The 15,267-nt window shown below is 47.0% G+C and overlaps 1 protein-coding gene across 1 annotated transcript in view; it reads left to right on the top strand.

The window, feature by feature from the left end:
* Positions 1 to 1,250: 1,250 nt before the first annotated feature.
* The window catches only part of GRAMD2A (GRAM domain containing 2A), a 36,568-nt gene continuing 22,551 nt past the window's right edge, over positions 1,251 to 15,267 (top strand). The window contains exon 1 of the mRNA XM_064382238.1: positions 1,251 to 1,320. Within this exon, the coding sequence (XP_064238308.1) occupies positions 1,280 to 1,320 (41 nt within the window). The 5' untranslated portion in view covers positions 1,251 to 1,279. The remainder of the gene's footprint in view (positions 1,321 to 15,267) is intronic.

The raw sequence follows: 15,267 nt of genomic DNA, 5'->3' as shown, positions 1-15,267 counted from the left end.
TGTTTCCTCTCTTCTGCTGGGGAGGGGGAGATGGTTGAACCCTGCCCTCTGAGCAGGCTGGAAATGGCTGCAGCCCCGTGCCCCACCTTGGGAGCTAGGTGGTGTTGCCTGCCATCTTGCCTGCCTTCGGGTACAGATGCGCTGGGAAGGCAGTAGCTGACTATCTTAGGGTTCTAGGTTGCTCCCTTCAGTGCTGTGGGGAGACCTTAATGGCTTACGTGAACCAGAGATGGGAAAGAGGAGGGACAAGGGCTACCCCCTCCCACTCTGGTAGATAAACCCAAATCGTGAAGTGGCCCTGGCGGTGGTCCTCCCTCCACTTTGGTCTCCCTGCAATAGCGATCCCTTACTGGGAGGAGTCTGCCCTAGACGCCCGAGACTGGGTTCTGCTCCCAGGTCCTCAGTTGTGGACCTAGACTCGCCTCGGGACCCCTCCTGTTTGCTGGTGCCCACCCACCATGATACTGCAGTGCCAAGGGGTTGGGGGAGAGTTGGAAATGGGACCAAATCTGGCCTGCGCCTTTCCCCTCCTAACCACGCTCCCAAGGACCAAGTGACCTGGTGGGGGTGGAAGAGGAAAGGGCCTGCAGGCCAGGCAAGTTGGGGAATAGGACCTTTGGGCCCATTATCACTGCTTTCAGCCCAGCTCATTGTGACACCCTGAGCTGTGCCTCTGCTTCCCTGCCTTTGATTTGTGTGCACCTTCAGTCCCTCCGCAGACTCCTCCAAAAGTGTATTTCCTTGGAGAGACTGCAATGTTAAAAACTGGCAAAAGTGCATGGAAGCATCCTGGCTCCCGGGCTCCCGGTGGTGACTTGCCTGTCAGACCGTGGTGTTCAATATCCCCTTCGGTATTCCCCACTAACGGTGAAATTGAAACGTACCCTGGAGCTCGAGGTTGGGAAGGACTGGGTTGGAGAGGGGTCGGAATCGTTTCCTGCAGAGGGACCCAAGTTCCAAAACTAGGAGGACAGAAGCGTCTAGAGGGACACAATACCCTCGACGTGAGGGACAGGAGGTGCCGTGCCAGGCTCTGGCCTCCAGCACCTTCCAGTTCAGGGGACCGAGCGCTGCAATCTGCGTTAAGCTGGGTGCCCCACCTGGGGAAGGCGGGGAAAGAGGGAAGCTCGGGAAGAAGGGGGAGGAACGGCCAATGGGCTGGGCCCGGCCCTCGCGAGCCGCCAATGGGCGAGCGGGGCGGGCTCTCGACGGGGCGGGCGGGGTCCGGCGGGCGCTGGGTCCCGGAGCGCGGTCGGGGGCGCAGGGTGCTGGCGCCGCGATGACCGCTCTAAGCCGGAGCGAGGCCTCCGAGGCGGGCAGGTAAGGGATGGCGGCCCGGGGGCCGGGTTCGGGGCCCCGGAGGCAGCCGCGAGGGGCCGCTACCGCGCGGGGCAGGGCGCCTCCTGGGGCCACGGCAACTCGGAGCGTTCTGCCCACGGGGCAGGCACTTCCCGGCCGCCGGAATGCGGGCTTCGGGCCAGAGCTGCGCCGCGCGCGCCCAGGCGCCTCCGGGAGCCCGCGAGGTGTTTGCGCCCGGATCTGGTGTCCCGGCTGAGTCTGCTGCGACCTGGGGGATGAGGGACGGTCCCGGCGGCGTCGGGGTAGGGGAGGGCACCCTCCTAGGGACGCCTCGCGCGGCCCATGTCCGCCCCACCACTCTGTTCATCCTTTCATTTATTCATTCATCATTCGTTCCCCGCGATGTCGACTCCCAGTCCTGATTGCCCCCGACCCAAAGGTTGGCCTTCCCTGCAGCCCCTGGAGGGTCGACTCTTTCCTCTTGCCGCCAAATCCGCACTTGTAGCGGCCCGCGACTGCGGGGAGGCAGCTAGGAGCTGTCCCAGCACGACGCGGCCTCACCCGGGCGCCAGGCCCATGCCGGTCGGGCGGGCTGGGCGGGTCTCCCGGCCCCGAGATCTGGTCCAGAGTCGCCCTGGGAGGAAGGGATAAGGAGGCAGGGCAGACAGGAGATGGCGCTGCACGTGACATCCAGAATTGTGGCTTCTGCTCCTTGAGGTCTTGGAGTCCTGGGGATGACATTGTTTTGGGGAACCTGTCAATTTCTGCCCGGGTCCAGGTTCCAAGCCGCACAACCGAAGGTCGGGTACAGCCTGGCATCCCTGGCCAGCTAGCACTGGGGTAGGTGGGCTGACTGTGGGAGCCTGTCCCCAAATCAGCCCGGGACACACAGGGGTGTGGACCCCAGTGGGGCTCCCTCTGCCTTGTCCTCAGAGGGACTGGTGGGGCTCCACCCCTCTGTCATTTGTGCCTCTTTGCTCTGCTTGCCGCCCCCCTCCCCCACCCACTATGCTTGATTGTTTGAAGGTGCCTCTCCTTGCAGGGGCCAGGCTCCTAGGGAACAAGAGAGGGTGCCCTGGCAACCTGTGCTGTCTTCGCCCCATGTCCACCTGTAGACGGCTCTAAAGTCTGGTTCCTTTCTGAGCAAAGACTTATGGCTTTGCCGGGAGAGGTGGAATAGAGTGAGGGTGTCCATCCCATTCTTCAGTGAGGAGTCAGTATGCCCCTCCTTTTCTTTCTTTTCTATTCTTTCTTTCTTTTTCTTTCTTTTCTTTCTCTTTCTTTCTTTCTTTTATCTTTTTTTCTTTCTTTCTTTTCTTTGTCTTTCTTTCTTTCTTCTTTCTTTTTCTTATTTTGAGACAGAGTTTTACTCTGTCACCCAGACTGGAGTGCAATTGTGCGATCTTGGCTCGCTACAACATCTGCCTCCCGGGTTCAAGCAATCCTGCTGCCTCAGCCTCCAGAGTAGCTGGGATTATAGGTGCCCACCACCATGCCTGGCTAATTTTTGTATTTTTAGTAGAGATGTGGTTTCACCATGATGGCCAGGCTGGTCTCAAACTCCTGACTTCAGGTGATCCACCCACCTCAGCCTCCCCAAGTGCTGGGATTACAGGGAATACAGGCGTGAGCCACAGTGCCTGGCCCCCTCCATAGACTTCTGATCAGGCTGGCTGGAGTCCATGTTGCAGACACTCTTAGGTTTAAGTTTTAGTTTGACAGGCATTGAGGTAGCCTCAGTGGGCACCTCTGGGGCAAATGGGCAGGTCCAGAGGGCAAAGCTGACAGAGGCCCCACTGAGCTTCCAGAAGAGTTTCAGCTGGGGCCAAATAGAAGTTCTCTTTCCCAACTTCCCCTGGGTAGGATTTTCTGAATAGCCTGGACAGGGCAGCTCAGATTCCGTCTGTGCTTTGATGTTGGTGGCTGCTTTCAAATTTGTAAACTTAGGCAAGTCCCCAAAGCTTTGACACAGACCAGAGAGACTTGTATGCTAATTTATTCACCTAGGGTGCAACCGTGACCCCCTGAGGCTGAGGTCGGCAGTATCCAAGGTGGGTTGCTGCCAGCTGGCCTCTCTGAAGTTCTCCCATGAGCTGCTTAGAGTGGAGCCACCACCACTCTCAGCACCTCATGGGTGGCTCCACCCCTCCCCTAACCTGCTTGGGTCGCTCTGGTCCTTGCCTGCCACGTATCATGTTTATCAGCTGGAGGGAAGAGCCTCAATCTGGGAATCAGAAGTAAGTTCTGAGCCTCAGGCTGTTCCTATTTTGCTGCAGCTGGGATAAGGCACTTCCACTTCCTGGGCCTGCTTTACCATAAGGTAAGGAGATTGGACTGTAGGCTCCCTAGAGGCCTTCTGCATACAGTCATCTAGTGATTCTGCTAACTAGAGACTTCTGGCAACGTCAGGGGAAGTTTGTCTACACTCAGGCTGCAGTATTTTCAGCAAACGTGATTGGACAAATGGGCCTGTGCCTTCCTTATCTTTTGATGGAGTGAAAAAATTTAAGCCAGAGAAGCCAAATCCTTATAGCAAGCATCATGCAGCATACCTGGCTTTTTGCTGATTGCAAATAGGCATTTAAAATATCAATTTGAGCCAGGCACAGTGGCTCACCGTCTACTAAAAATACAAAAATTAGCTGGGTGTGGTGGCACGTGCCTGTAGTCCCAGCTACTTGGGAGACTGAAGCAGGAAAATTGCTTGAACCTACAGTGGAAGCTGGAAGGTGGAGGCTGTAGTGAGCTGAGATCACGCAACTGTATTGCAGCCTGAGTTCAGAGCGAGACTCTGTCTCAAAAAAAATTTAATAAATAAAAATAAAATATGAATTTGGAATCAGGTGTCTTCCTTACTTCCAGCTAAAGCAGCATTATTTCCTAGGTTTTTTTTGTTTTTGTTTTTTGTTTTTTTTGAGATGGAATCTCACTCTGTTGCCAGGCTGGAGTGCAGTGGTGCGATCTTGGCTCACTGCAACCTCCGCCTCCCAGGTTCAAGTGATTCTCCTGCCTCAGCCTCCTGAGTAGCTGGGATTACAGGCATGCGCCATCATGCCCAGCTAATTTTTGTATTTTTAGTAGAGATGGGGTTTCACCATATTAGCCAGGATAGTCTCAATCTCCTGACCTTGTGATCCGCCCGCCGCAGCCTCCCAAAGTGCTGGAATTACAGGCGTGAGCCACTGCGCCTTCATTTTTGTATATTCCTGCTCTTTTCTCTTCATTTCCCTGTCTTCTGCATAAACATGCCCTCTTGTTAAGTAATTCAAGCATAAGGTCTTGGAATACTAAAATCACAAGCTTAGGAGAAAGAATAAAACTGTTATTTTCCCCCAAAAATTTCCCCCCAATTTTCTTCCCAGTTTCAGAAGATGTTTCATTTCTTTTAATAATTTCTCCTTTGCTGTGGCTACCCACAGAAAGCCTATGAAGTCAAGAACAGTGTAGCATTACACTCTGGTGTCTGGGGTGAGTCTGAACACCAGAAAATAATTTGTCTTCCTTCCAAGGAAGTGAAAATGATTTCCCGCAATTCTACAGCCATCTCTGATGCAAGTGTGAGTGTGACATGAGGTCGGCCTTGGCCGTTGTACTGCTATTCACCTGGACTTCAGGGCATCAGTCTGCCACCAACCTTTGAAGCTTAATTCCTCAGCTGTTTGCTAATGTAGGAAAGGAAGGAGTGGGAGGGCACAAACCCCTGGGAATGGAGTTCCTGTGTAATTAAGTAACAGGGGCTGGGTGGGTGCGGTGGCTCACGCCTGTAATCCCAGCACTTTGGGAGTCCGAGGCAAGCGGATCATGAGGTCAAGAGATCAAGACCATCCTGGCCAACATGGTGAAACCCCGTCTCTACTAAAAATACAAAAATTAGCTGGGCATGGTGGCGCGCGCCTGTAGTCCCAGCTACTTGGGAGACTGAGGCAGGAAAACTGCTTGCACCTTGGGAGGAGGAGGTTGCAGTGAGCTGAGATCACGCCACTGCACTCCAGCCTGGCGACAGAGCCAGACTGAAACTTAAAAAAAAAAAAGAAGTAACAGGCTCCCCGAAGTGCACCTGCCTGCTCCGGCACAGATTCCAAAAGGCAGGCATTGTTCTTAGGGATATAAGCCACTGTAGGAAAAACTAATTCCTCGCCCCTCCTTCCCATGACTACACGTTTTTATTTGTTTAGAAATGCTCAGTCATCATTTAGGACTGGAGGCATGTTTTCATAACCTGTGCCGGGCGTGTTTTAATAACCTGTGGCAACTGAACCCACCTTTAAAGCCTTATCCTAAATTAGTGTTTCCTCAGTGATGCTTGAAATTACATTGTTAATTTTTAAGCAGTCTTTGGCTGGCTCTGTTTCTTTTTAAACTGAAGTAAACAGCACATGAAGAATTAGTTTAAATCAAACATGAACTGCTTTTCCTCCTAACATCTATACATGGCACCTCAATGGTATGGCAGCCAATTGTCGAGATCCTACTGGTATTTCATTTCATTGCCTCACCCGCCACACAGCCGCGTGGGTGGCACGCCTGACCAAAAGACTGACTGCGTGTTAGGACTTTTTTATCTCTCTTCTGTAGAAAAACAGTTTAGATATTTTTAATATGTGTTAGAATTAACTAGATTACTCAAAACCTGCCAGTAATCACTCGGGCCATGCAAAATGCTATTTAAAAATAAATTTTGAATTTTTGAAGGATTATTTAGAAATTTTATTTTAAAATCACCCAGTGACAATACTTCAGAATTAGTATTCCTACTGGGCTTCTTTCATTATCAAACAAGTGGAAACATGTTTCTGTTCTTAATTGCCAACTTTTTATTGTGGAAATTTTCAAACAAAATTACAAAAGGTGAGAGAATAGTGTAATAAGTGGTGTGTCCCCATCTCCTAGTTTTAGCAACAACCAAGCCATGGGTAAAGTGTGTTTCATATCTTCCTCCCTTCTCCCTGCCCCTTGGATTATTGTGAAGCAAATTGTAGCTATTATATATTTTATCCAAAAGTATTTCAGTGTATAGCTATAAAAGAGTCTTTAAAATATTTCTGCAATATTGTTATTATACCTAAAATAGGACAGTAACTCCTTAATCAGATAGCTAGTCAGGATTTATGTTTCCTCCATTGTCTCATAAATGTCTTTGTACCCTTTATTTTAATGAGTCAAATGAGGTTTATACTTTGACTAAAAAAGAGTTGACATTTTGAATCAAATATCTTTATCTCTGTAATCTCTTTTAATCTGTGGTTTCCTCTTTTTTTTCCCCTAAGACAGAGTCTCGCTATATCGCCAGGCTGGAGTGCAGTGGTACGATCTTGGCTCACTGCAACCTCCGCCTCCCAAGTTCAAGCGATTCTTCTGCCTCAGTCTCCCTACTAGCTGGGACTACAGGCGCCCACCATCACACCCAGCTAATTTTTGGTATTTTTAATAGAGATAGGGTTTCACCATACAGGCCAGGATGGTCTTGATCTCTTGACCTTGTGATCTGCCCGCCTAGGCCTCCCAAAGTGCTGGGATTATAGGCATGAGCCACTGCGCCCGGCCTCCTTTTTTCTTCCTTTTCTTTTTTCCTAGCAAATTATTTGTTGAAAAAACCAGGCTACGTTTTCTATAACATTTTCTGGTTTGTTGATATTGTTTAAACCATTCCTTTGATTTATGTATTTCCTATAACTTGGGAGTTGGATGTAGTCTTGGTCAGATTGAGATGGTTTTGTGTGCTTCAAGAAGGGTGTAATATCAGTTATTTCTCCTTGAAGAATGTGAGCAGCCATCGATGATTATTTCATGTATACCCATTATTTCATTAGGGACTGAAAAATGGTATCAGTCTAATCCTGCCAGTTTATCATTTATTAGGAGACTCTTTCTATAAAAAGATGTGTTCCTGGCTGAGCATAGTGGCTCACGCCTATAATCACAGCACTTTGGGAGGCCAAGACAGACAGATCACCTGAGGTGAGGAGTTCAAGACCAGCCTGGCCAACATGGTGAAACCCTGTCTCTCCTAAAAAAATACAAAAATTAGCTGGGCCTGGTGGCAGGCACCTGTAATACCAGCTACTCGGGAGGCTGAGGCAGGAGAACTGCTTGAACCCGGGAGGCAGAGGTTGCAGTGAGCCGAGATCATGCCATTGCACTCCAGCCTGGGCGACAAGAGCAAAACTCTGTCTCAAAAAAAAAAAAAAAAGGTGTGTGTCCTCTTGAACTATTTGCTTATCCTGAGGTATAGTCAGTACTAGAAAGGCAGAATAAATACTTGACTCTTATTTCCTAGTTTTCAAAATCATGGTATGGGGCCCTAGTAACCACCAAAGGTGACAATGAGTCATTTGGGTTTAAACATATTTGATATGTTTTAATCCATTCTTATTGATTCTCAGATTGTCCCATCTTTCAGTTGATTCCTGAGTTCTTGAGCCATGACTCTACGCTTTGATGGCTTCCTTAGTTTCTGGTATGATTAGACGTTTTGGCGCCTTTATGCATTTCCTCAGATCTGGAATCAGCCATTTCCCCAAGGAGCTGCTTAAATTAAAGGAGTAGCTTCTATCATTTGAGGGTCATAGGCTACATTAAGAATCTAATAAAAGTGAAATGTTCTTTTCCCAGAAACATACCCCTTTGTTCAGACCCAACAATTTTGCCCATAGTTTCAGGAGTTCACAGATCCTCCAACTCTTGCCTGGACCCTAGAGGCATGTAATTTACATTAAATTGTCAACCTGTGTCCTTAATGATGGAAGACTTGGGAGTATGGGAAATAAACAATTGGCCCCACGTGAAAACAGAAACTAGAAAAGTTAATGAGTCTTGCAATATAAGAAGACTCAAGAGAAGACAGCTGTGGTGCAGACTTTGCCCTGGTCACATCAGCAGTAGAGATCCAGTTTTATCAAGGAAGGAACATGAGGGACAAAGGTTTGTTCTTTGGTGAAGGATCATTAGTTAGAAGGAGGTTCATCCAGGTACTGGGAGGAACTTTCTAATAGTCAGGGCTGCAGGGACAGATCTAATAGATGATATTCATGTACAGGTACACATTTTGAAATTCCTGTTGCCTAGTTACAATGCAGCTTTTTTTTTTTAAGACGAGGTTTCGCTCTTGTTGCCCAGGCTGGAGTGCAATGGCATGATCTCAGCTCACCGCAACCTTCGCCTCCTGGGTTCAAGCGATTCTCCTGTCTCAGCCTCCTGAGTAGCTGGGACTACAGGCATCCGCCACCATGCCTCGCTAATTTTGTGTTTTTTTTACTAGAGATAGGGTTTCTCCATGTTGGCCAGGCTGGTCTCAAACTCCCAACCTCAGGTGATCCGCCTGCCTTGGACTCCCAAAGTGCTGGAATTATAGGCGTGAGCCACTGCGCCCAGCCAATGCACCTTTTTTTTTTTAAACTCACTCGAATATTTATTTCTTTACATGGAGTTTCTTGATATGGACAACATTGAATAAAGGTTTGGTTTGGTTTTGTCTTTTAAGCCATTCCCAGTCAATGTGATGCGATAGGACAGCCTGAGCTTTCAGGCAGACCTGGGTTCACATTTGTGCTCCACAAGTTACTGCTGAGTTACTTACTACTGCCTCTGAGCCTCCCATTATCCACGTATAGAACAGACTCACATCTAGCCTGCTCTGGCTGCGTAATTGCCTAGTACACAGTAGGTGCTCACTAAAATGTACTTTCCCTGCAGTGCCTCTAACTTTGAGAACCTGAAATGAGGCTTCTTAGTGATGATTCAGCTACAGCTCTAAGAAAAGCTACCTCTCTTTTCCTTTTCAAGGCACAAAGTTCACTTTTGAAAATAAACTTTTGGTTTTGAGATAATTGTAAATTCACATTCAATTTTGTAAAATACTACAGAGAGCTGTCATTGTATTCTTCACCCAGTTTTACCATTGGGGGAAATGAATTGTAATAAAGACAACTGAATAGCAATAGAAACAGTATCACAACCAGAAAATTGACATCGATATAATCCATCTACCTTAGTCAGATTTCACTAGTTTTACATACATTTAATTGGGTCTGTGCATGTGTGTGGACCTGTGTTTAATATTGTGTGATTTTTATCATGTGTGGATTTGGCAAAGTTCATTTTTAAAAACCAAGCTTTCTTTTTCTGTTGGTTTTGAAAGTTTCCATATAATGAAGAATGAGATTTTAGGAATTTTGAGGTGTCTATTCGTTAGTAATATCGCAGTGCCTTTTGAACAATTGTTTTTCCTGCCTTCTCCTTCTCTTCCTTTTTAAAAATTCTTTTACTAAATGAAAATAGTTTGTTTATTCTGATTATAAAATTCAGGCAAAGTGGCCGGGCATGGTGGCTTATGCCTGTAATCCCAGCACTTTGGGAGACCGAGGCAGGCAGATCACCTGAGGTCAGGAGTTCAAGACCAGCCTGGCCAACATGGTGAAACCCCATCTCTACTGAAAATACAAACATTTAGCCAGCTGAGGTGGCAAGCACCTATAATCCCAGCTACTTGGGAGGCTGAGGCAGGAGAATCGCTTGAAGCTGGGGGTCGGAGGTTACAGTGAGCCAAGATCGTGCCACTGCACTCCAGCCTGGGTGATAGAGCAAGACTCCATCTAAAAAAAAAAAAATTTCAGGCAAAGTATACCAAAAATACAGAAAAGTATAAAGAAGAAAACAAAAACCATGTAAAATTCCAATTCGTGGAGGAAAATGTTAGAATTGTGAGCGTCTTTCTACATATATTTTCTTAGGCATGCTGTTCCACAGAATGCCTTTCCAGTGTTATATAATGCTGTCTTCCATGTTAATATAGACTTTTTAATAAGTTTTAATAAATATTGATATATATATTTTTTTTGAGACAGAGTCTTGCTCTGTCACCAGGCGCCAGGCTGGAGTGCAGTGGTGCTATCTTGGCTAACTGCAACCTCCGCCTCTTGGGTTCAAGCAATTCTCCTGCCTCAGCCTTCCAAGTAGCTGGGACTACAGGCGCGCGCCACCACACCCAGCTAATTTTTGTATTTTTAGTAGAGACGGGGTTTCACCATGTTGGCCAGGATAGTCTCGATCTCTTGACCTCGTGATCCGCCCTCCTTGGCCTCCCAAAGTGCTGGGATTACAGTTGTGAACCACCGCACCCAGTGATAAATATTTTTAATGGTTACATAGCCTTCTATTCTACAAATAAAACATAGTTTGTGCCTTATTGATGGAGATTTACAGTATTTTCTTATTTCTCTTCTAACTACACTTTAATGAGCATTCTTATACATTGTAATTTGTGCTCAATTATTTCCTAGAAATAAATTGTTAGAAATGGAATTTATGCGTGTGACAGGTTTCTATATATAAAATTTATGTACCTTTTCCATACTGTCCTATCATACAGGTATGTGAGAGACTGTTCGTTAACCAATATGTTGATCAACATTAGATAGTATTAACTTTAAGGCTTTAAAATCTAAAAAGTTGGCCAGGCGCAGTGGCTCACGCCTGTAATCCCAGCACTTTGGGAGGCTGAGGCAGGTAGATCACGAGGTCAGGAGTTTGAGACCAGCCTGGGCAACACAGTGAAACCCTGTCTCTACTAAAATACAAAAAATTAGCTGGACATGGTGGCAGACGCCTATAATTCCAGCTACTCGGGAGGCTGAGGTGGGAGAATTACTTGAACCCAGGAGGCAGAGGTTGCAGCGAGCCGAGATTGTGCCACTGTACTCCAGCCTGGGTGACAGAGCAAGACTCTGTCTCAAAAAAATATATATATATATTATATACACTTGTTAGGATAAGTTCAAACAAAACAAAGTATATAGAGAGTGAACTTCATCCTTTATTCTCCTCCTGGATGTAGTTGCAATTGTTTGATGTATACCCTTAAGTATAGTTTTTTATGTTATAGATTATATCATACTGATCTGTACCTACTTTTCTTTTCTTCTTTTTTTTTTTTTTGAGACGAAGTTTTGCTCTTGTTGCCCAGGCTGGAGTGCAAGGGCACAATCTCTGCTCACCACAACCTTCGTCTCCCAGCTTAAAGCGATTCTCCTGTCTCAGTCTCCCAATTAGCTGGGATTACAGGCATGTGCTACCACGACTGGCTAATTTTGTATTTTTAGTAGAGACAGGGTTTCTCCATGTTGGTCAGGTTGGTCTCAAACTCCCAACTTCAGGTGCCCACCTTAGCCTCCCAAAGTACTGGGATTACAGGCATGAACCCTTTTTTTTTTTTAGACAGAGTTTTGCTCTTGTTGGCAGGGTGGAGTGCAGTGGTGCGATCTTGGCTCACTCTGCCTCCGGGGTTCAAGCGATTCTCCTGCTTCAGCCTCCCAAGTAGCTGGGATTACAAGTGCCCACCATCACCCTCGGGTAATTTTTTTTTTTTTTCCAGTATTTTTAGTAGAGATGGGGTTTCACCATGTTGGCCAGGTTAGTCTCAAACTCCTGAGCTCAGGTGATCCATCTGCCTCGGCCTCCCAAAGTGCTGGGATTACAGACGTGAGCCACTGTGCCCGGCCTGTTTTCACTTAAACAATACATGTTGGACTTTTTTTCCATATTAGCATATATAGGAGCTCTAAACTACTCTTTGTGTCAATTGCATAGGAATCCATTATATTGATAAAATGCCATTTTGCTATTTCTACTTTATTCTCCTTAATTGTTAATCATATGAATATACATTTTTGTCCATTTATTTCCTTACATCACATTTCTTTTTTTTGTATTTTTTTCTTTTTTTTTTTTTGTATTTTTTACATCAGATTTCTTAAAAAGAGTTGTTGGGTTAAAGAGTTTGTATTTCTTAAGGCATTTGACGTGTATTAGAAAGGTTAACTCAGTCTTTAGTCTTATAATGCGGAATAATGACTATTTTTCACATCCTTGGTGATACTGAGCACTGTAATTTTAGTGTTTACTGGTAACACAGGTAAGATAGATTGTTTTGTAAATTGCTTGTTTATATTCTCTGCTCACTTTTCTATTAGGTTCTTTACCTTTCCTTATTGACTTGGACTAGCTCCCTACATATGAAGAATATCAATCCTTTGTCCATTTAAATTTGATATACAGAAGTTTTAAATCTTTATGCAATTAAATCATTTATGTGTTCTGGGTTTTATATCTTGCTTAGAAAAACTTTTCCTGATGTTTAAAAATATTCTCTTTTATTCTGGCTACTTAATAGATTTAGAAAATATTTAGGTGTTTTATCTCCCTGGATTATCTTTTTGTGAATGGTGGGAGGTAGCCAGTTGCCCCAATACTATTTATGGGACAACTCACTCTTTCCTTACTTGTATGAAACACGTTCTTCATGATATACTATATTCTCATATACCCATAGGTCATTTTCTGGACTATCTTATGTTCCATTGATTTAGTAATCTTTCCTAGGCCAGTTAATACCTCACTACTTAATTAGTCTACCTTTGTTATTTGTTCTGACATCTGGTAAGGCAAAGCTTTTGCATCACTTTCTTTTTCAAAAATTTCTTGCTCTCTTTCACATGTGTGAACATGCACGTACATCCTGTTGGAACATTTACAAATTAATTTGGGGTAAATTTGCTCCTTTAAAACTTTGACTCAGGCCAGGTGTGGTTGTTCACACCTGTAACCCCAGCACTTTGGGAGGCCGAGGCAGGTGGATCACCTGAGGTTGGGAGTTCGAGATCAGCCTGGCAAACATGCTGAAACCCCGTCTCTACTAAAAATGCAAAAATTAGCCAGGCATGGTGGCACATGCCTGTAATCCCATCTACTCTGGAGGCTGAGGCAGGAGAATCGCTTGAACCCAGGAGGCAGAGGTTGCAGTGAGCCGAGATCGTGTCACTGCACTCCAGCCTGGATGACAGAGCAAGACTCTGTCTCAAAAAAAAAAAAAAAATAACGAAAACAAACTTTGACTTTTCCTACTCAAGAACAAGGTTTATATCTCCATTTATTCAAGTCCTTCATGTCATTTAAAAATATTTATGGCTTTCTTTTCATAGATTTTCTACATTTTAAAAGTTTATCCTTAGGCATTTTATTTTTTTTGTTGTTGTCATATGAATATAGTTATTTTCCCACATATACTTTATAACCGTATTGTAAATCTACAGGAAAACGATTGATTTTTTGTTTTTTTATTTTTTATTTTTTTTGAGACAGAGTTTCGCTCTTGGTACCCAGGCTGGAGTGCAACTGCGCGATATCGGCTCACCGCAGCCTCCGCCTCCCGGGTTCAAGCAATTATCCTGCCTCAGCCTCCTGAGTAGCTGGGACTACAGGCACCCGCCACCGTGCCCAGCTAATTTTTTGGAGACGGGGTTTCACCATGTTGTCCAGGATGGTCTCTATCTCTTGACCTCGTGATCCACCCCCCTCGGCCTCCCAAAGTGCTGGGAACGATTGATTTTTATGTTGATCTGTTGATCTTGTAACCGTTAGAATAGTAATTAATTCCATGAGTTAATCATGTGTCTGCCCCGTCACAGTTCTGCCTACTTCACTGCCCAAATATAAAAATATCTGTGCCACTTTCTTACGATTTGTCGTTGAATATGTGTTGTTTAGTTTATCTGACCATCTTCAAATAATAATCGTCTCCTTTTAACATATAAATGAACCTTTAATTAATTTTCTCGCCTGTGTGCGGTGGCTGGAAACTCCAGGACAAGGCTGAGTAACAGTGGCGAGAGCAGGCATTCCTAGGAGGGCTCCAGTAGTTAGACAATCTGGAGTTCTCCCTGGAGGAGGAGGTCTCGGGACCCAGCAAGCTCCTCAAGACAAGGTCATTGGTCAGGAATGTGAGCGCTCGGCTGGAGCCCAGCCTGGGCTAGCCGCGTTGGCAGGAGCCTGGGCAGGGCGCGCAGCCAGTCCCTGCGCGGGCGTCCTCAGCTGGGCCAGCTGTCACGCGCGGGGCAGGCACTGCACCAGGACGGGGCTCGGAGGGTGCGCACGCTCCCTTCCCGAGTGGTCCAGCAGGTGGGGGCGCGGCTGCTGCACCCTGACAGCTCCCCGGCCTGTGCAAGCTCTGGCACTGACCACCAGCGCCCTTCAAAGGGTCAGCCGGGGCCAGCCGCGCGGGATCAGTGCGGGCGCCGCGGGCGCGGCTTCGGAGCCTCTAAGTGTGGCGCTGGAATGGCCGGGCGGGATCGGTGCGGGCGCCGCGGGCGCCGCTTCGGAGCCTCTAAGTGTGGCGCTGGAATGACCGGGCGGGATCGGTGCGGGCGCCGCGGGCGCCGCTTCGGAGCCTCTAAGTGTGGCGCTGGAATGCTGGGTGCGGTTGCCTCGCCAGCTTTCCAGCCCTTTCCAAGGCAGGCGCAGAAAATAGACTTGTGGTTCCTGCATGTGCTGGCCGAGGGGTGGAGGAGCTGCAGGTGAAGGTTGCTTGGGGAACTGGGGAACCCGGCAATGAGGCTGTGGTGAGGGCATCCCCTCTCCCTCTCCCACGGCAAACAACCCCCTGGGGAACCAGGAGAGAAAGATGCAATCCTGTCTACCCATTCCCAGCATCTCAGTGGTCTTTTCCTGAGAGGGAGGGCGGAGGGCAGGTTCCCAGGGGATGTGGCGCTGAGCTGGGCTGGGACTCGGTTTCCAGCTGTGCTCAGCTGCATCCTTGCAGCATCCTCGCTGGTAGACAGAGAGGCCCGTCTTCACCGTTCATTCCTGGGATGCAGTCACCGGCCTAGGAGAAGAGAAGGAGGAGTAGACCCCACTATGCATCAAAGTTGTCCTAACTAAAGTTACCCATCTGCAGTGGTCAATTCAGGGACTGCCTTTGAGTCCTGCTCTTACTTGGCCTCTCCTCAGACTTCAGCACTGCTTTCCCCTCAGTCTTTTGAAACACTCCTTTGGCTTCCATGACAGCCTTACACCTGGTTTTCTACTTTTTGTTTGATTTTTAGTGGAGTCAGGGTTTCACCACGTTGGCCAGGTTGGTCTTGAACTCCTGATCTCAGGTGATCCACCTGCCTTGGCCTCCCAAAGTGCTGGGATTAC

This window comes from Aotus nancymaae, unplaced genomic scaffold (genome assembly GCF_030222135.1).
Source record: "Aotus nancymaae isolate 86718 unplaced genomic scaffold, 86718_ANA_hifiasm-v0.15.2.pri h1tg000003l, whole genome shotgun sequence".
NCBI classification, from domain to species: Eukaryota; Metazoa; Chordata; class Mammalia; order Primates; family Aotidae; genus Aotus; species Aotus nancymaae.
Note: the sequence above shows the minus strand (reverse complement) of the source record. Positions and strands in the feature narration are given on the sequence as shown.